Source organism: Anolis sagrei, chromosome 1, assembly GCF_037176765.1.
Source record: "Anolis sagrei isolate rAnoSag1 chromosome 1, rAnoSag1.mat, whole genome shotgun sequence".
In the NCBI taxonomy this organism is placed as follows: domain Eukaryota; kingdom Metazoa; phylum Chordata; class Lepidosauria; order Squamata; family Dactyloidae; genus Anolis; species Anolis sagrei.
The window spans coordinates 16,457,726-16,479,869 of NC_090021.1; the positions used below are offsets into that span (position 1 = coordinate 16,457,726).

The following is a 22,144-nucleotide window of genomic DNA, read 5'->3' on the forward strand; positions in this document are numbered from 1 at the left end:
AGGTTCCTATTTATAGAAAAAACAAAGATAACAACATTATTCCCCGAAGACTAAGAAGGATAATGTTATTTTGTACCAACGATAATGTAATGCCTGTTACGTTTAAAAAAAAATGTGCTTTTTTAAAAAAATAGTTAAAACCAGGCACGTAATGTACCAAACATTATAAACTCTCATATTAAAATCCATCAGGATGTTTGTACATCAGCCAGTAGATTTTCCTAAGTGGTGATAAAAGAAGATAATGCTTCTGTGCATTGGGAAGCAGTGAAATCCATCAAAGAAGCCACAAACCTGAGTTTGAAGGACCTAAGGATATATTGGAGGTCTTTCATTCATAGGGTGCCATAAGTTGACTTGATGCCGATCACAAGGTTTTCCTGATGTGCAATTATTCAGAAAGGTGTAGGTAGCAATTGTTGATTGCCTTTGCATAAGCAAGATGAGCCAAACCGGCATTATGCTGCATAGTTGCCTCCTTTTCCAATAACAATAACATTATGTATTGTCAAAGGCTTTCATGGCCGGAATCACTGGGTTGTTGTAGGTTTTTTTGGGCTATATGGCCATGTTCTAGAGGCATTTCTCCTGATGTTTTGCCTGCATCTATGGCAAGCATCCAAGAGGAAAAGTGTTCTTGCCATACATCAAGGGAACCACTGACCGCATAGGGAAGCTGATGAAGAAACACAACATATAAACTATCTACAGACCCACCAAGAAAATCCAACAAATGCTTCATTCAGCAAAGCACAAGAGGGATCCTCTCGCTTCTGCAGGAGTCTACCTTATACCATGCAGCTGTGGACAAGTCTACATAGGGACCACCAAATGCAGCATTGCCCAAACACGAATCAAGGAACATGAAAGGCACTGCTGACTACTTCAGAGAAGTCAGCCATAGCAGAGCACCTGATGAACAAACCTGGATGCAACATATTATTTGAGAGCACAGAAATGCTGGACCACTCCAACAACCACCATGTCAGACTACACAGAGAAGCCATTGAAATCCACAAGCATGTGGACAATTTCAACAGAAAGGAGGAGACCATGAAAATGAACAAAATCTGGCTACCAGTATTAAAAAACTCTAAAATTACAACAGCACAACAACAGAGATGAAACAAACAAAGACATCTAATCACCTCTCAACAAAATATTGCTCCAGGCACTCCCAGGCAATCAAATGTTAATCAAGGTGGTCAGTTGAAACATTCACACCTAGCTCCAGCAGACAAAAGTCCTTTGTCCCACCCTGGTCATTCCACAGAGATATAAACCCTTTTTCCTAGTTCCAACAGACTTCACAAGATGCTTGCCATAGAGGCAGGCGAAACGTCAGGAGAAATGCCTCTAGAACATGGCCATATAGCCCGAAAAAACCTACAACAACCCAATAACACTATGTGACACGACTTTTGTTCCTGGGCTATAAATGTCATTTCCTAACTTTCTACAAGTCTCCTATACTTACTTACTTACTTACTTACTTACTTAGCTTGAGGATGTCTGTCTTCCAGGTGAGGTGTCTTGGTGGTGGGTCCATAGGTGGCTATGGAGCCCTATTCTTCATCCACATGTTCTCCCGCAGTGAGGACATTGGTTTCCAGATGAAAGGTGGTCCTGGTCAGGGTTGGCTTGATGCGCCTTCCTCTTGGCACATTTCTCCCTTTTGCCCTCCATTCATGCTTCTTTGAATTCTGCAGCACTACTAGTCACAGCTGACCTCCAGTTTGAGCGCTCAAGGGCCAGGGCTTCCCAGTTCTCTGTGTCTATGCCACAGTTTTTGAGGTTGGCTTTAAGCCCATCTTTAAATCTCTTTTCCTGTCCACCAACATTCTGTTTTCCGTTCTTGAGTTTGGAGTTTAAAGTAACTGCTTTGGGAGATGGTGAGCAGACATTTGGACAACGTGGCCGGTCCAGCGGAGTTGATGGTGGAGGAGCATCGCTTCAGTGCTGGTGGTCTTTGTTTTTTTCAAGCATTCTGACATTTGTCTGCCTGTCTTCCCAAGAGATTTGCAGGATTTTTCGGAGGCAGCACTGATGGAATCGCTCTAGGAGTTGTCTGTAGACAGTCTACGTTTCACAGACGTATAGCAGAGTTGAGAAGACAGTAGCTTTATAGACAAGCACCTTAATATCCCTACGGATGTCCCGGTCCTCAAACACTCTCTGCTTCATTCGGAAGAATGCTGCACTCGCAGAGCTCAGACTGTGTTGTATTTCAGTGTCAATGCTGACTTTTGCGAAGAGGTGGCTTCCAAGGTAGCAGAAATGGTCAACATTTTCTGATGTTACACCATTAAGGTGTATTTTACATTAACTTCCTATACTAGTTATTTGTTTTATATATATAAAATTGAGATTGCTGACTATATTGTGTGTATGTATATTTTGGTATGCAATTTTCCCTTAACTATGTTGTTAGAGGTTGTGGGAGGAACTACAGATGTTGTGACCCTGATCTTAGAATGTTTGGAGTGAGACTCCATTTTAGAAAGCGTTTGAATCAGAAGTCAGTTGGAGTCAGTTGAGGTTTGAGTCAGTTTGAGTTAGAAGTTGAGTTGAGTCAATAGTACAGTATAGTACAGAAGTCTGTATTATTCAGTCAACAGGAAACTAATAAGCAATGTACTTATATGCTAAATACATGAATTTTGTAAGTAAATCAATGATGTTAACTTTTAATGTGATGTGGTGGCAAAAAAAGCCAATGGGATTTTGGCCTGCATCAATAGGAGCATAGTGTCTAGATCTAGGGAAGTCATGCTACCCCTCTATTCTGCTTTGGTTAGACCACACCTGGAATATTGTGTCCAATTCTGGGCACCACAATTGAAGAGAGATGTTGACTCTAAGCTGGAATGTGTCCAGAGGAGGGCGACTAAAATGATCAAGGGTCTGGAGAACAAGCCCTATGAGGAGCGGCTTAAGGAGCTGGGCATGTTTAGCCTGAAGAAGAGAAGGCTGAGAGGAGATATGATAGCCATGTATAAATATGTGAGAGGAAGCCACATATTTATACAAGCTTGTTTTCTGCTTCCTTGGAGACTAGGACACGGAACAATGGCTTCAAACTACAAGAGAGGAGATTCCATCTGAACACGAGGAAGAACTTCCTGACTGTGAGAGCCATTCAGCTGTGGAACTCTCTGCCCTGGAGTGTGGTGGAGGCTCCTTTGGAAGCTTTTAAACAGGGGCTGGATGGCCATCTGTCAGGGGTGATTTGAATGCAATATTCCTGCTTCTTGGCAGGGGTTGGACTGGATGGCCCATGAGGTCTCTTCCAACGCTTTGATTCTATGATTCTATGACTACTGATTTAAAAGTAATATATTTTATAGGATAATAGATAAATATTTTGGGCAACTGAAATAACACTTCTGAAGATCTGCTCTATGTTTTATGCATCGGCATATCTTTGTCCCTAAACATTCAAAGAGATAATCAGGTATATCAGTCTAACAACCGAGAAACCTAAACTGCCTTGCATGAATACTAATTGATATTATTTACCACTGAGGAGAAGCTTGACTCAACGAGTTTTTAACTCTTCTCAGGAAGATCATACATTACAAAAAGGTTACGATCCCTAACAAGGTCATGTATTTCCAAAAGGTTATGATTATTCCAAATAGTGTGAATGCTGATTAATCTCCAAAAGAGTCATGCTTCCAAAAGCCTGTGGAGATTCCTGGTTTTCCCAATAGACACTGAAGATAGATTTTGCCCAAGGTGCGAAAATAATCTTCAATTTTACTAATCAACAACATTAATTTTTGCAAAAATGGGCTATAGAGAATTCTGAAGGTCAAATGTCATGTGCATCTATACTGTTGAATTAATGCAGTTTGGCACCACTTTAACTTCCATGACTTAATGCTCTGGAATCCCGGGAGTTGTAGTTTGGTGAAGCACCAGCACTCTTTGGCAGAGAAGACTAAAAACCTTGGAAAACAACAACTTTGGGTTGTTGTAGGTTTTTCCGGATTATATGGCCATATTCTAGAGGCATTTTCTCCTGACGTTTCACCTGCATCTATGACAAGCATACTCATTACCTCTGAGGATGCTTGCCATAGATGCAGGCGAAACGTCAGGAGAAAATGCCTCTAGAACATGGCCATATAACCTGGAAAAACCTACAACAACCCAGTGATTCCAGCCATGAGAGTCTTCGACAATACAACAACAACTTTGATGATATTCCATAGCAGTTAAACTACATGAATTCTGTAGCAGATGCAGCCCATGAGTCTTCGACTTTGCTGCTTGCAGTGTCTGTATCTATTCTTGCTTTAAAGGACACCAGGCAGTAATAAGTTAAGATGAAATAGTCTTTTGTTCTCTGCAAACATGTCATGGCTTCTTAAGTTTCTCTTGTTTTTTTCCACCGGATCTTTGGTTTATTGAGTAAGCATACAGAAGCAAACTAGCATTCCTTAATTCCCAAATGCTTCACTTGGCAGCCTCAGCAGGTTTGTAATCTGACCCGTTTGTGCAGTTTAACAGTTATAGAAATCAAAGGCCCGAATCACGCTGAATTTACTTTGCACTGAAACGCTTTAGGAGTTGAAAAGATCTCTTTAGAAGAGAAATATGCTGCAGAAGCATATATGTTTACAAAGCATCTCACCTGTATGCAATTCCTCGCAGGTCAAGGTCAGAACGTTTTTTTGAGATGTTAGTAGTATATCTTTAAAAAGCCATAAGGAAGGTATGAATGTCGAAATGTTTAGAAGCTTTTCTATTCAAAATATCAATTCAGTCTTGCAAGGATAAAATAATAATGCGCAATATTATCTCCTCTATCTTGTTCATGCTGAGCATTATTTTTTAAACTTCAATTACATTTGGCCCAGCCATAGATTTTAAATGTGCACTGTACCTTGTTTAATGTTTATGCTATTTATATATGAGATTTATTTTAATTTTAAATTTTAATTGTAATTGCTTTGTATTGTGTCTGTTATTGCTTGTATTGATGCATTGTGGGCTCAGCCTCATGTAAGCCGCACTGAGTCTCTTGGGGAGATGGTAGCGGGGTATAAATAAAGTTTTTATTATTATTATATTATTACTAGGCCATTAGGGTAGTCCAGGCATGGGCAAACTTGGGTCCTCCAGGTGTTTTGGACTTCAACTCCCACCATTCCTAACCGCATCGGACCCTTTCCTTTTCCCCCTCAGCCACTTACGCGGAAAGGGCTCGAGGTGGTTAGGAATTGTGGGAGTTGAAGTCCAAAACATCTGGAGGGCCAAAGTTTACCCATGCCTGGACTAGTATCAGGTGATCAATACATCTTTAGTAAGAAGTAGCACAAAGAGTTACTTAAAAGCCTTGGGAAAATATGAAAATTGACCCAGCATTAGCATGATGGGAGTACAGATATAATGCATTATTTTTAATGAGGTCCCTACAATCAAATGGTTATATACTTAGTTACTTAGGCAATTCCTCATAGCCTTAGCATGATGGTGTTCCAAGTGTAGTGTCTTGATGGTGAGTCCTTAGGTGGTTGTGGAGCCCTATTCTTGATCCGCATGTTCTCCCGCAGTGGGGACATTGGTTTCCAGATGGAAGGTGGTCCTGGTCAGGGTTGGCTTGACACCCCTCTTGGCATGTTTCTCCCTTTCTCCCTCCATCCGTGCCTCTTTGAATTCTGCAGTACTGCTGGTCACAGCAGACCTCCAGTTAGAGCGCTCAAGGGCTTCCCAGTTCTTCGTGTCTTATGCCACAGTTTTTATGGTTGGCTTTAAGCCCATCTTTAAATCTCTTTTCCTGTCCACCAACATTCTGTTTTCCATTCTTGAGTTTGGAATATAGTAACTTCTTTGGGAGACGGTGAGCAGGCATTCGAACAACGTGGCCGGTCCAACGGAGTTGATGGCGGAGGAGCATCGCTTCAATGCTGGTGGTCTTTGTTTCTTCCAGCATGCTGACATTTGTCCTCCTGTCTTCCCAAGAAATTTGCAGGATTTTTTGGAGGCAGCACTGATGGAATCGCTCTAGGAGTTGTGTATGATGTCTGTAAGACAGTCTACGTTTCACAGGCGTACAGCAGGGTTGGGAAGACAAGCACCTTGATACCCCTAGGTATGTCCCGGTCCTCAAACACTCTCTGCTTCATTTGTTGTCCGTAGACAACCTCCTGACCGAATCATCAGCTTGTCCTTATGGGCGCCTTTTATTACCTCCCCGCTTAAAGCGGTATCTGTTTATCTACTCACATTGCTGTTTTCGATCTGCTAGGTGAGCAGAAGCTGGGCTGATGGCTGGGAGCTCACCCTGACTTGGGCTTGAACGGTCTAACTTTTGGTTGGCAAGATTTCCTGCAGCTTGCAGCTAACCCGCTGTGCTACAGCCCGGCCGATACAAGCCTCTTATACTAGTGGGAGGGACTACAGACCATGTGACCCTGATCTTAAAATGTTCAGAGTGAGACTCAATTTTAGAATGTGTTTGAATCAGAAGTCAGTTGGAAGTCAGCTGAGGCTTGAGTCAGTTTGAGTTAGAAGTCACTTGAGTCAGTATATGTTAGTTAGAGCAGGAGTATAGTCAGTATGCTGCAGTGAGATGTTAGTTAACATATGAGTCTGTTTGCAGCAGGTATAGTACAGTCTAGTACAGTTTGATATATTATTCAGTTAACATAAAACAAATAAGCAATGTATCTGTTTGCTAAATACATTACGTTTGTAAGTAAATCAACTATGTTAAACTTTGAACGAAGACTACTTATCTTTTGTCTTTTGAGAGCATGATTTGAAAGCAGTATATTTTGTGGGAATATAGGGCAACTGAAAATAATATTCTGAAGATCTGCTGTATAATTTGTGTATTGGCATATCTTTGTTCCTAAGAGTTCAAAGATATAACTAGGTATATCAGTCTAACAACTGAGAAACCTAAATTGCATGAATACTAGCAGGTATTTCCCACTATGGAGAAGATTGACTCAAGTGAGTTTTTACTTCTTCCCAGGAAGATCATACTTCACAAAAGGTTATGATTTCTAACACGATCATGCCTTTCCTAAAAGTTAGGATTATTCCAAATAGTGTGAATGCCAGTTAATTTCCAAAAGAGTCACGCTACCAAAAGCCTGTGGTACCTCTTTGGATAGAGTGGGAAATCTTGGCTAAACCGAGACTATCATGCTTTAGCCATATCATCAGAGAAGAAGACTATTTAGAAGTGATGATAATGCTTGGTAAGGTCGAAGGCATTTTAGATAGCTTCCCATTTGCGCATACTATAACTGCTCTTCCATAAAGTTAATATCTTGTCCATTAAAAAGGGGCTGAGAGCTCTCTCTTGTAGTCTATGTATCTTTCTTACATAGCACTTTATTTTCATGGTTCATGTAAGATGCATTTCAGGAGCATAACCACCCTAACAATATTATGCTCCTGAATTGCATTCTTGCCAGATTATGTAGTTGTGAACTAGAGGTTGTGTAAAATGTGGATAAGGTGTAATAGCTGAGTGATATACTTAACCAATAGTCAACCTTTACACTAACCAGGACTTGAATAGAGAGAAAAATTAGCTTGGGTTGCATGTGGATGTGCGCGTATTTGGAGAAAGGAGGATATGACTCATACATGAGGGCTAGGAATTTAAAATAAGCATGGTGAATTTTGCCAGCCTTGCCCTCTGATGTTGTGTTAAACAAATTAAAAATGTAGTACTTGAGTCTAAACATTTATTAAATAACTCTTCCTGCAAGGGATATAAGTGGTGTCAACCTTCTTGGAGAGGTACGATTTATTTACAGGAGTCTTGACATACTTGAGATGAATATATAGGAAAAGGAAGTAAGGGGAAAGTTTGGGTGTGTGTGTGTGTTGGGAATCCTTAAATGTTTAATCTGGTCTCATACACAGTTTTATGAGTCACGAAAGTATATCGAAAGAAATGCATGAAAGTATTATAACTCTGAAGCTACATTTTCCAAAAGGGGCCATGGTGGTGCAGTGGGTTAAATGTTGAGTTGCTGAACTTGACGGTTCGAATCCGTGGGATGGAGTGAGTTCCACAGTTAGCCCCAGCTCCTGCCAACCTAGCAGTTTGAAAACATGCAAATGTGAGTAGATCAATAGGTACTGCCTCGGCGGGAAGATAAATGGTGCTCCATGCAGTCATGCTGGCCAAATGCCCTAGGAGGTGTCTACGGACAGCAGGCTCTTTGATTTAGAAATGGAAATGAGCACCACCCCCTAGAGCTGGAGATGAAGGGGAAGCCTTTACCTTTATCTGTGTGTCTGTATTTCATTGTTTCGAGGCATGGAGTGTTTGCCTTGTGTCTTTGTATTTGCCAGAATCCGTCCTGAGTCCCATGGGGAGATAGGACGGAATACCAATAAAGTGTTGTTATTATTATATTAATATAAAATGGCCCTTTGCCCAAAGTATAGTCCCTCTGCGTGTTTAACAACAATAACAACAAAATGCTAGCCTACAGAGGAGTCCTACAATCTTTCTGTAAATTATATAACCCATTGGTTGCATTGGCTTCCATTGTGCCTGGAGTAGCATGTATGATTTTGCTTCTCTGTCCTTTCATGAGTAATTGTGGGATGAGTTATTTTTGAGAGAGCATTTAGATTGGTGTTTCCCAACCTGGGGGTCAGGACCCCTGCGCGGGTCGCGAGGGGGTGCCAGAGGGGTTGCCAAAGACCATCAGAAAATAGTATTTTCTGTTGGTCATGGAGGTTCTGTGTGGGAAGTTTGGCCCTATTCTCTCATTGTTCAGGTCCGAACACTCTTTGATTTTAGGTGAACTATAAATTACAGCAACTAAAACTCCCAAATGTCAAGATAGCTTCCCCCCAAACTCCACCAGTGTTCGCATTTGGGCCTATTGAGTATTCATGCCAAGTTTGGTCCAGATCTATCATTGTTTGAGTCCACAGTGCTCTCTGGATGTAAGTGAACTACAACTCCAAAACTCAAGGTCAATGCCCACCAAACCCTTCCAGTATTTTCTCTTGGTCATGGGAGTTCTGTGTGCCAAGATTGGTTCAGTTCCATTGTTGATGGAATTCAGAATGCTCTTTCATTGTAGGTTAACTATAAATAAATTCCTTTTAGATTGTGAGTCTTGGTCCTGGGAAATTTCCTCCAGAAGCACATGTTAACACTGTGAAGATTCCAAGACATGTCTTGTTCCCTGAGGTGCCCAGGCATCAGGAAACTGGTTACTTAGGAAAGATTGAAGAATGGCTATTTTCCTTCAAAAAAGGCTGTACATTACCAACAAACAACTGGCTATAGCTAAAACTTTAATTGTTATTATCTGGAGTGCCAAGTTTGGTTAAATTCCATTGCCAGTGGAGTTCAGAATGCTCTTTGATTGTAGTTTAAGTATAAATCCCAGAACTACAATTCCCAAATGACAAAATCAATCCCCTCCCTCCAACCCCAGAAGCATTCAAGTTTGGGTGTATCGAGTATTTGTGCCAAATTTGTTCCAGTAAATGGAAATACATCCTGCATACCAGATATGTACATTTCAATTCATTACAGTAGCAAAATTACAGTTATGGAGTAGCAACAAATATAATTTTATGGTTGGGGATCACCACAACATTAGGAACTGTATTAAGGGGTTGTGGCATTAGGAAAGTTGAGAAACACTGATTTAGATTTTTTTTTGTCGTGTCAGGAGTGACTTGAGAAACTGCAAGTCGCTTCTGGTGTGAGAGAATTGGCCGTCTGCAAGGACGTTGTCCAGGGGATGCCTGGATGATTTGATGTTTTTATCATCCTTGTGGGAGGCTTCTCTCATATCCCCGTATGAGAAGCTGGAACTGATAGAGGGAGCTCATCCGCCTCTCCCCGGATTTGAACCTGCAACCTGTTGGTCTTCAGTCCTGCCGGCACAGGGGTTTAACCCACTGCGCCACTGGGGGCTCCACTGATTTAGATGATAGTATGTCATTTGCTGTAATATCATCTAAATATGTGGAAGCCCAAATTCCCCCAAAGTAGAAGGTTCTGTTTGAGTACAGAAGTGTGCTCCTCTTGTCAAGAGGATGACCCGAGCTGGCAAGTCACACTTCCAAATGTTGCTTGTTTTCTCTAATACTGCTTTGGAACGGTTCCAGCCAGTGTCACGAGATGCTGAGAAATATAAATAGAGGAAGATAAGGTCCTCAAGCATGATCTACAGTTTAGCCTCATTTCTCCTCCCTCCTCTGGTAATGAGATTGCAGCCTTGTCTGGTAAGAAGCTCTGCCCCTCCTCTTGCATTTCTGACCATGTGAATCATCAGCTTCTTGTCCAGAATGTGGAGAGAGATATTGGGTGAACTGTGACTGACCTAGGATAGTCCAGCAAAGGGTGTGGTGGGCGAAACGTCCTGGAATATTTTTGTTTCCAACTTACACTGTTGTATCCTGAAGCAGAAACGAGCGCCTGCATCAAATAAACAGGACTGTTTTTAGACAGCTTCTGAGATGTGGGGGATAATGTAGCTTTGCAAAAACTTCATCACAGGGTGAAAAACTGGTGCATGCAAGTTCTCTTTACATTTGATGTGATTTCAACTGAATACTCTTTCTTCCCCTCCTTCCCTTTTTTTTAAAAAAAATTATCTTTTCCATATTTATTTCTGCTGAGGTCATACTTTATTTGTTTTTCAGATGAGACCCTTTTTCCTCTACCAGTTGCATCTGAACCTCTGATGCACTCTTCTGCAGGCAAGTTATTTCAGCTAGCCTTTGGCATTAGAGTATGCCCCGTGTCCTGCGTGTATTCCCCTTCTCACTAATAGATTCTAGATTTATTTACTAAAATTTGGCACGGATCCAAGAATGCCTTCCAAAATTAGAGAACATCGGCTTAAATGCAAAATCAGCTCAAAATCCAGACTCGGGGCAGTGTCCCTTTGATAAATGGCAAACCACAGCTGTCTGTGAATTCTTGGACCCTTCTCTCTAGGAAAATACCGTAGTTAGTATTAACAGCTTAACTGTTTACAGCGTAGTTGCTTCTGCTGATGTAGAGTTGCCTTTAATCCACCACAATTAATGAAGTGCTAGTGTTAATGCATTCTACTGTAATTGCAATTACTTTTGTCTTTCATCCTGTTAGGTATGCCATGATGGACCAATATGGATATTTAAAAAGCCATAGTTAAGAGACTGGGATGCAGGCTTCTTCTCAGTGTGAATTTTCCATGAATCGAGGTTCAATGTTATGTGTACATTAGCACTAACTATGATTGGGTTGTTGTAGGTTTTTGGGGCTATATGGCCATGTTCTAGAAGCATTCTCTCCTGACGTTTCGCCTGCATCTATGGCAAGCACCTATGTGGGTCCCCAGATGTTTTGGCCTTCAACTCCCAGAAATCCTAACAGCTGGTAAATTGGCTGGGATTTCTGGGAGTTGTAGGCCAAAACACCTGGGGACTCACAGGTTGAGAACCACTGTTCTAGAACATGGCCATATAGCCACAAAAAACCCACAACAACCCCGTGATTCCAGCCATGAAAGCATTTGACAATTAACTATGATTAATGCATAATCGAATTCAGTGCAATCATCATCTAAAGCTAATTTGCAACCACACAAGTACAACACCATTGAACATAGTTAGTGCAGGTGCACACATAAAAGGAAAGGTTAAAGAGACAGAAATATTTCACCTTACCCACAGCTTTCACCTTGACCCTTAACTATGGTGAACAGATAATTATTTTTGTATCTGGAAATATAATAAATTGGGATGGGAGTAGAAGAACGAGAACCGCCACTCGTGTTTTGCAACAAAAAAAGTGCGTTTGGCACTTTTTTTATTTCTTCTGTCATTTTATTGGATTGCATGCTTGCTCCTCCATTAACATTTATCCTCTTTTGCTAATTTAATATTGCACCCTCTTCCTACTAATCTTTCGAGCAGTAAGAGTTGACTTAGCTACTGTTTTGGAACCTGTCATTAAATTGCCTTGCCTTAACTTTCAGACCACTTACACTCTTGCTAACTGTCCTTTCTGTCCACGGCCACAGACAAAGGTATGGAATTGCAGGAGCAGCTGGGTCGTGGACGCTCAGCCGGCCAAGAAGATTTCACTGCTGTCCCGCTTGATGCTACTGCTTCTCTTCCCTCTCTTTCTCCTCTCTCAGCCAACCCTTTTAAAGAGTATGCAGCCCATGATGCAGTCTCCGACGGACTACTTGCAAAAAGCAGCTATGGTCACATTGAAAGTGAAACATTTAAGTCGAGTACAAAAAATGCACACAACCCATTCCTTGCAGATGATGTTGGAGAGATACCCGAATTCAAGCATTCAGACGCGAAACCCTCATATGCTGGGGCAGAACCGTTCTTTTTATCTCAGATGAAGGAGGCGATGGACACTCAAGAAAAGCCTGATACTGAAAAGTTCCCTTCCTCCCAGCAAGACTCTTCCCCAGACTCACCTGTTGAATTGTTTATGAAGCAGGGTAAAGATAATGATATTGATGATTATGGCAAAAATCCTAACCAGTCTGCAAAGGACGAGTATGCAGACTTCAAGCCATTTCAGCTGTCATGGGCTAGCAATGAAAGTAGCAATTTGAAGGATGTTCCTAGCAATCTGTTGGATGGAAGATTAGAAAGTGACATAGATAAGGATGAGTTGGAGAAGGCTAAGACTCAGCCTGCACAGAAGTACTTTGAGAAAGAGAATGAAAGCAGCAATGAAGATATTTCTTTCCCTAGCACTCCAGAGGCCCTTGAAGAGTCTTCGCAAGCTTATATTTCTTGCACCACAACCGAGTTGACTGGGACAAATGAAGACATCACAGCCAAGTCCCTCCCTGTGGTAGAAGAGCAGGCTTCTGAAAATAAAACAGATGAGAAAAAGATAGCAGAAATGAAGGCCCATTTTGGCACAGAATCAAGTGGTACCCAAGCTGAGCTGGCAAGTAGCCCGGTCCAGAAAGCTGACTCTGAAAAAACAGAGGACATGCTGAAGAAGCAATCTGATGCTGTGGCAAATATGCCTGAAGGTCTCACTCCAGACCTAGTGCAAGAAGCATATGAGAGTGAACTTCATGAAGCAATTAGCCCCAAGCTTGGTTATGAAACAAAGATTGATTTGGTTCAAACTTCTGAGCCACCACAAGAACCATTGAGTGTTAGTGTACAGCTCTGTCCCTCCTTTGAAACAGGGCCCGAAGCTTCGCCATCCCCGGTCTTGCCAGATATTGTTATGGAAGCACCACTGACTACAGGCACTACTGGGATAGTTGGCTCTGCCATTCAGGTTGAAAGCTCCTCAGTGGAATCTCTTATGGCTTCTGGAGATTATGAGAATGACTATGACAGTGCAATGCAGACGTCAGAGAAGCCCCCATCTTACCAGGAGGCAATGAATGTACCAGTAACCCAAGAAACCAAGGCTGAAACTGATGATAAGAAACCTAAGAAGGGAGCACCTCTGGAGGACTTGGAGAATTCATATATATCCATTGCTTGTGATTTAGTTAAGGAAACAAAGGTCTCCAATGAATCTGTTTCTCCAAGCTTTGCCGACTACTCCACAACAGCGATTCCGGAGTTTGTTTCACGACCTGTGCCTGAATATACTGAGCATGCTGAGAAGACATTTCAGAAATTGGGAAAAAGTGATATGTTTCGTACTGAGCCAGAACTTGGTCTTTCTCAGAAAGAGAAGGAAGCTGTGAATGAGAAACCATTTGAAGTTGCTACTGAGATTGTACCAAAGGGAGGTCAGGAGGAGAAGCACGACGAGATGCTCCTGTCCCTTAGCAAGCCCTATTTAGAGTCCTTCCAGCCTTCCCAGGAACCTGCCAAAAATGCAGCCACTTCTTGGTCTCCCGAAAAAGATGCTGCAGACTTGGCTAAGCAGGAAAAGACCCTTCAACCATACATGGAAGAAGTCAAAGTGTTTGCAGATGATTTCCCTGTCTCTAAGGAACCCAAAGTTGGAGACAACATTGTGCTGTCTGCAAAATCCTCTCCAGAAACAGAGGACTTCCCCACAATTCCTTATCATGCTGCTAAGTCAGCCATGGCAACTACAAAAAAAGATACAGTGATAGATACCAAAGGCCAAGAGCCTCATGATGCAGTCAAAGCTGAGTTGCGGCAGCCTCCTTACCAAGAGGTAGCCCAGGACTTGTCCTTAAAGAATGTCCATGTCAAGACTGAAGAGCGAGATCTTGTTTTGGACGTCACTCCGGAGAAACAAGACACAGAAGTGCTTGAACCATTGAAGCCCAAGCCCCCGGCTGAGGTTGCCCCTTTGCCTGCGGCAGGGAAAAAGATAGTCAGTGTAGGAAAGGAAGCTGAGAGAGGAGTTGCCACTGTTAAAGAAAAGGAAAAATTCCCTCCCTTGTTTTCATCAAAGCTGAGTAAACTTTCAGGTAATCCGCTTTCACTTTCTTTGCATTTCACTGATCGCTGTGTTTCTTCAGCATGCCATGGCTTGTATGTTTGTCTACCTAAAAAAAAGTATGTGTGTGCCAGTATATACCTATACAAATCTGCTGAGAAAGTACCACTTCAATTTCTTTTTGCCTGCCATCTAAACCCTCTTCCCAATTTCAATAACTGCTTGAGATGACTTTTTTTTTTTACCTTGAGCATAAAAATGTGATAGTGCTTTCTTCAAAACCGCTGTCTCTTTGTTGGGTGTCTCTGAACTAGTTGAAAAAGATGTTGAGAGATATGCTTATTAAGGTGAGCACCATGCTCAGAGTACCTTTTTGTTCAGCTTGTGAAGAATGGTTATTGTTGGTGCAATGCAATGGAGAGTGAAGCGTGTCATTGAGTTTCTTGGGACCATGACAAGTAGTGGGTTGTTGTAGGTTTTTTCGGGCTATATGGCCATGTTCTAGAGGCATTCTCTCCTGACATTTTGCCTGCATCTATGGCAAGCATCCTCAGAGATAGTGACCTCACTACCCGAAAAAACCTACAACAACCCAGTGATTCCGGCCATGAAAGTCTTCGAATTAATATATGGCAAGTAGCTCTCTGGAAACTTCATCTTGTCATCCAGTGGCAACAAAGAAGCCAAACTCTGTGGTTGGGATTATTAGGAAGGAGGGCCAATATGGTTTAATGCTTCATGGTAGAGGGTTGGACTGGATGGTCCACAATGTCTCTTCCAACTCAATGATTCTATGGGTCTGTGATTCTAGTGGATTGCACATTGGACTATGACTCTGAAAGCCAAGATTAGATTCTCATCTCAGTCATGAAAGCCCAGTGGGTAACTTTGGGCAATTCATTTACTCTCAGATCACCCTTTGATTGGGTTGCCATAAGTCAGAATTGACTTGAAAGCACACAACAACACTGAGAATGGCTGGTATTGCTATTATATAGCATTTTTCCTGTGTTTGTGGGGTTCTTTTTAGTTTTAAAAAATCTATATGCATTTTAGATAAGAGTATATGGTGTGATGAGAATGGACTGCTTTTTCTCCCCTTCTTTGCCTCTTAATCTTATTATGATTGCTTAAGTGTTAACTTAAATAAGTTGCTGTCAGAAGAGACACTGCTGATAGGTTTAAAGGGATGTATATGTATTTAACTAGTTCATGGAGGATAAGTCTTTGGGTTCTATGAAATATGAAATTGAGTCTTCGGGTTCAAAATTTGTGAGAGCCAACAGGGGTGAAGGAACGCTGTGCTCTGCATGAATTTGCAGAAGTGTCAATCAACCATGTAATAATAATATTAATAATAGTAATAATGACAACAACAACAACTGGGTTGTTGTAGGTTTTTCAGGCTGTATGGTCATGTTCTAGAAGCATTGTCTCCTGACGTTTTGCCTGCATCTGTGGCCCAAATAACCTACAACAACCCAGTGATTCCGGCCATGGAAGCTTTGGACAATACAACAACAACAACTGTATTTATATACTGCCCTATCTCCCCAAAGGGACTCGGGGTGGTTTCCAACATATATGGCAAATATTCAATGCCAAAGGGAGGGCATATAAACAAATTACATCAAAACAAAACATCAAACAATATAGAGCAGCATAACTGTAAATAATAATAATAATAATCATCATCATCATCATCTTTATTTATACCCCGCTACCATCTCCCAAGGAACAATACGAAGCAAAATACAACTACTAATACAAAGCAATTAAAATAAATTAAACAATTAAACTTAACAACAGACAAAAATTAACCAAGACATAGACTTAAATAACGCAAACATACGTAATCACATAGTATACATTTCTCACAGGATAAAACATCTAAAGCTAACAAGTAAAACCTTATGAGGTGGGATGGTTTTTAGCAATCAGGCCGAAATCAGTTCCAGTACTCAGACAAGATTTAACATATCTAAATGATGATATATGTCGAGTCGTGTTAAACTTCCTCTTCTCTGTACACCAGAGTGCATAGGTGGGTTTTTAGCAATGTTTTAAAGGTTAGGAGAAAGGGGGCAGTTTTTCATTCTTTTGGGAGGGAGTTCCAGAGATGGGGAGTGACCATGGAGAAGACACCCTCTCTTGTTCCCACCAGCCCTGCAAAGAGACAGGGATGGGACTGAGAGCAGGGCTTCCTCCGCAAATCGCAACGCTCGAGCTGGTTTGCATGCATAGTCTGGGCCTGAACCATTTAAGGCTTTATAGGTTAATGGCCAGTACTTTGTATTTAGCCTGGAAGCAGAAATGGGAATGGGACATTGCAAATAGTGTGGCCTACTCCTTCAGTAGTAGCTGTTAGTTAAATGTAAGCCTGTGGACATGTGGTTTGTGTGCCAAGCTGATTTCCTAATGCGGAATTGGACGATGTAGTATAAACATGTCCCTGATAATATCCTTTCCTGTCGATACAAGTACAACTTGTACGAAAGAGCTTGCTGGTGAGTATGGATGTTTCCTTTAGCTTTTTAAAAGAGGATTCTTGGCTGTCAATAAGTACTGGCAAACTAAAGTAAATATTCAGAATGAGTATTGTTCCAGCATCAGTGTAGCATAGTGATTTGAGTGTGGGACTAGGACTCGAGTAGCAAAGAATCTGAATCTCTGCTCATCCATAGAAATCCATGGAAGCCCACCTTGAGGCAGTCATACTCTCTCAACTTTGGGGGAGGGCAATGATATCACACACACACCTGAAAAAATCTTGCTTAGAAAACTATAAGTCACCAGGAATTAGAAAACACTTAAGGATATGGTATAACAGCAAGACTTGCAGGTGAACTTTTCATCCACTCCATTTCCAATGGTCTGATCAGGTCCACTGAGCTCTGTTTGGTCTCCTTGACTTCGATATCTTTCAACATAATTGCCCTCTTAGGGTGGTCTTACTCCTTTGTGACAACCCATGTTTTCTGATACATCGCATGGACTTTAGGGGTTCATGGTCGAGCATCACAACACAGGGACTGCATCTAGGGGGATTATGGGAGCACATCAAAGCAAACCATCACTCCTGGATGATGGAGGTCACATTGGGTCTATCCAGTACAACCTCACTCAGTTTGGTCAGATGAAAATTTTACCTGTATCAACAAATTAAGATGGCTTGTTAAGGTGAGAAGACAATACTCTCTTTATAGTTCCTTCCTTGAATTCTGCTGCTAGAAATGTTTGCCTCTACTTTTGTTCAAATTAGGTGAATCATGTTGCTCTTACTCAGGTTCCTATCCTAGTTAGCTATTCTGTTTGCATTGAACATCCTGCCTTACATTTAGCTGGATGAAGATCCCCTGATTGCCTAAAAGATACTCTGCCCATAGCTGCCCTCTGTATTTGGAGCTCTCCCATTGAAATTGTATGGCATCAGATGGCTGCCATTTATGTTGTAAGCTGCCCCGAGTCGCCAAGGGGATATGAGACAGAGTATAAATACAATTAACTTGACTTGAAATACTGTAGTAATCCTATTATTTTAAGATCCTTTTCAAACCACTTCTTTTAGGGAGCCTTTGATTCAACTTATAGTCCTCTCCTCAATGAAATTCGGGTTTAAAAGATAGGACTGTACACTCACATACAGATATCCAGTTACTCTTTATTTATTTTAGTAATTTATATCATGTCTTCATTAGATGTGGGTGGTGGGTGCCATATTGGTGCAGTGGCTAATTTTCCCTGGGTTTTACTATGACCTTGAAAGGAGCTGTCAAAACAGCATCACCCAAATAGATTCAGTGCATTGTTAGTACCTTTAACGTCCAAATTGTGCTCTGTATGCTTCCTTGCAGGCATGTAGCCCGGGGTGGGGTGGGGGGGGGGTGGGGTCATGGTGGTCTGCGAAAAGGCCATACTGGTACATTACTTAGACTGTTATGTTTTTTCATATCATGATCTGATCACCATGCTCAATATATCTCATATGCATGGGGGTATTGGGGCAACAATACAAAAGGTTTGCTAGGGTAAACCCTTTTTCACTCAGACTCAGCCCCCTTCCCCCCCCAAAAAATCAAAATCCTGGCTACGGGCCTGCTTCCTTGTAATGTTGGCTTTAGAGTAAAATTAATTTTCTTTTGAAATTACAAGAAGCATTATGTCACCAGGATTCTAGGAGATTAGTAGAATTTATTTTTGCTCTCTTAGATAAGAGTGAATTTTTAATCTACTATTCTACCCCTTGCAAGAAAGCTTTCTAATACATGCAGTTTTCAAGGTTTCAAAGTTTCCTCTCATGTATTTATACATGGCTATCATGTCTCTTCTCAGCCTTCTCTTCTTCAGGATAAACATGCCCAGCTCCTTAAGCCGCTCCTCATAGGGCTCGTTCCCCAGACCCTTGATCATTTTAGTCACCCTCCTCTGGACACATTCCAGCTTGTCAATATCTCTCTTCAATTGTGCCCAGAATTGGACACAATATTCCAGGTGTGGTCTAACCAAAGCGGAATAGAGGGGTAGCATGACTTCCCTAGATCTAGACACTATGCTCCTATTGATGTAGGCCAAAATCCCACTGGCATTTTTTGCCACCGCATCACATTGTTGGCTCATGTTTAACTGGTTGTCCACAAGGACCCCAAGATCTTTTTCACACGTACTGCTCTCGAGCCAGGCGTTCCCCATTTTGTATCTTTGCATTTCATTTTTTTCTGCCTAAGTGGAGTACCTTTCATTTGTCCCTATTGAACTTCATTTTGTTAGTTTTGGCCCATTTCTCTAATCTGTCATGATAGTTTTGAATTCTGCTCCTGTCTTCTGAGGTATTGGCTATCCCTCCCAATTTGATGATCATGTCTTCTAAGCCTTCATCTAAGTCATTTATAAATGGTAAATAAATAATAAATACAGTGTAGATCAGGCATGGGCAAACATGAGCCCTCCAGGTGTTTTGGACTTCAACTCCGATCAAAGCCTATGGCTTTTAGGAATGGTGGGAATTGAAGTCCAAAACACCTGGAGGGCTGAAGTTTGCTCATGCCTGGTGTAGATGCACCCATAAAAAATGAAATAAAACCTGAAGATAATGATAAAGTCATGGAAGAAGAGTTCCCTTTTGTGACTTGTTGTATCCTTAGACGAATGTGGCTTAGAGAGCAAGCATAAGTGAGGAGTTAATGTTACAGGCTCTTGCCAAAGCAATAATCTCCAGTCCTCCAAAAACAATAGGAGGAGAATTAAACAAACATTTTGGCAGCTTTGAAGCCTTCTTGTTCTGGAAGATCTTTAGCCCACAACAGTGCCTTCTGGAAGAATCTTGTCTGAACAGAATCCCTTGCTGGCTAGTCCTGTTAGACAGTGCGTCTTTGACCTCTTATTCTTCTTGCTGCCTTGAATTGTTTGCCACAAACCTGTTGTGTGTGACTTTCCATTGCAGAACACTGTGGCCCTTGTTGAAAGATCCCTGTGAATTATGAATAAGCCTCTGACTCAGCGGAAAACTACTTCTGACACAGAGCAGAACCATTCTTTAGCCTTGTTTTTTAGATACTAACAGATAGGTCCCTTTTCAAATGCCTGATTCCTCTGTGCAAATGCACCCTAAAGGCTGACAAACGGGTTAAACCTTGGTTTGAACGACCATGCTTCATGCAGCCTACAAATAGCCTTAACTTGGATCCCTAGCAACAAAATCCAAAAGGTAGTGTGTTTTTTTTCTTGTAGTTTTTGTGTCGACATCTCTCCACAGAGCCTCAGCCAGACTGTATTACTGCACTATGTATTTTACTTATTTATTGGATTTAAATCCTGATTGACCTGATTGCGATCTTCCGGAGGTTGTGATGATGGTACAGATAATGATTTGTAGCCAGATAAAAGTAGTCTTTCTTTTCAAAAACACAACAGCATTGGGCAAAACCAATAAAGAAACTCAAATTACACCAAAGACGAAATTTTGGTCAGAATTTTAATACTTCGGCCTACTATATGAGTCCATACCTAAGGGGAAAAGGTATAGTTCTCAACTAGTTAATTCTTTAGATATTGTATGATTGTAAATAGATATACAGTCGATTGTATATATAGATATAAATCTTAAAAAGATATGAATCTTAAAAAGCTACCCCTCTATTCCGTTTTGATTAGACCACACCTGGAATATTGTGTCCAATTCTGGGCACCACAATTCAAGAGAGATATTGACAAGCTGGAATGTGTCCAGAGGAGGGCGACTAAAATGATCAAGGGTCTGGAGAACAAGCCCTATGAGGCGCGGCTTAAGGAGCTGGCCATGTTTAGCATGAAGAAGAGAAGGCAGAGAGGAGATATGATAGCTATGCGTAAATATGTGAGAGGAAGCCACAGGGAGAAGGGAGCAAACTTGTTTTCTGCTTCCCTGGAGACTAGGACACGGAACAATGGCTTCAAGCTACAAGAGAGGAGATTCCATCTGAACATGAGGAAGAACTTCCTGACTGTGAGAACCATTCAGCAGTGGAACTCTCTGCCCCGGAGTGTGGTGGAGGCTCCTTCTTTGGAAGCTTTTAAACAGAGACTGGATGGCCATCTGTTAGGGGTGATTTGAATGCAACATTCCTGCTTCTTGGCAGAATGGGGTTGGACTGGATGGCCCATGAGGTCTCTTCCAACTCTTTGATTCTATGACTGTTAATGTTGTTCCTTGTTACGTAAACAGTCCTTCCTTTTTGGAGTACTATCAGACAGGCCATGGGTGAGATAGGATTCATATCCAGATCCAGTCCAAACAATGTTTTGGCAACTTGTACATTTAAACAGAGATGAGAATGGAAGGAAAATAGTGCTGGTGTTGGGCCTGTGTTCAGGTCCCAGCTTTATAGAGCTATAGAGTTGGAGACCCTATGGATATGAGTTCTGCAGTTACAGGCTGAACCGCTGACCTGAAGGTTGGCAGTTGAAATCCAAAAAAATGGGGAGAGCCCCCAACTGTCAGCTCCAGTTTCCCATACGGGGACATGAGGGAAGCCTCCCACAGGATGGTAACACATCCAGGCGTCCCCCGGGCAACGTCTCTGCAGACAGCCAATTCTCTCACACCAGTAGTGACTTGCAGTTTCTCAAGTCACTCCTAACACAATAAAATAATCTTCTATAAATATAATAGTTATTAGAAGCAAACTCAAAACAAGAACAACAAATACCTACCAGCCATTGCTCTAAAGGTCACATAAGCAAAATACAGATTTCTTGGTATAAACACCTCCAAAACACTGTGCAGAATAGAAAATAAAATAAAGTGATTTTGGAACTGGTCATTTTTGCTATATGGCCAACAGGGCTTCTCTGATTTTTCCCCTGTTGAATAGAATTAGCTGTGCTTTGGAAAGGCATTTTAGAGCTTACTTTGTTATGGAAGTATAAATATGAAGGTCTGTAGTCTAGAATTACTCTGTATTGGCAATATCCATATATAAAACTAAACCATGTAGATATGGCCTGGCATTGCAAGAATGAATGTCAGACTTCTCTATTATTATTGTTATTGTTTTTATTATTAGTTGTTGTAGTGGTGGTGGTGATGGTATTTATATCCTACTTTTTGTCTCCCAAAGGAGATTCATTGAGGCTTTTGCAAACTAGAGATCGTAGAATAGAATAATAGAATCCTAGATTTGGGAGAGACCTCATGGGCCATCTAGTCCAATCCCCAGTCAAGAAGCAGGAAAATCACATTCAAAGCACCCCTGACAGATGGCCATCCAATCTCTGTTTAAAAGCCTCCAAAGAAGAACCCTCCACCACACA

At 41.5% G+C, this 22,144-nt stretch overlaps 1 protein-coding gene across 4 annotated transcripts in view; it reads left to right on the forward strand.

The window, feature by feature from the left end:
- The window catches only part of RTN4 (reticulon 4), a 91,355-nt gene that overhangs the window by 18,557 nt on the left and 50,654 nt on the right, over nt 1-22,144 (forward strand). The window contains exons 2-3 of one of the 4 annotated variants that reach the window (XM_060754576.2): nt 10,654-10,710; nt 12,138-14,387. The exons of 1 other annotated variant lie outside the window; for it this stretch is intronic. In XM_060754576.2, coding sequence (XP_060610559.2) covers nt 10,654-10,710; nt 12,138-14,387 — 2,307 coding nt within the window. Of the gene's footprint in view, nt 1-10,653; nt 10,711-12,020; nt 14,388-22,144 lie in introns of all 4 variants that reach the window. 2 more of the 4 variants (XM_060754575.2, XM_060754577.2) reach the window with 2 other exon arrangements.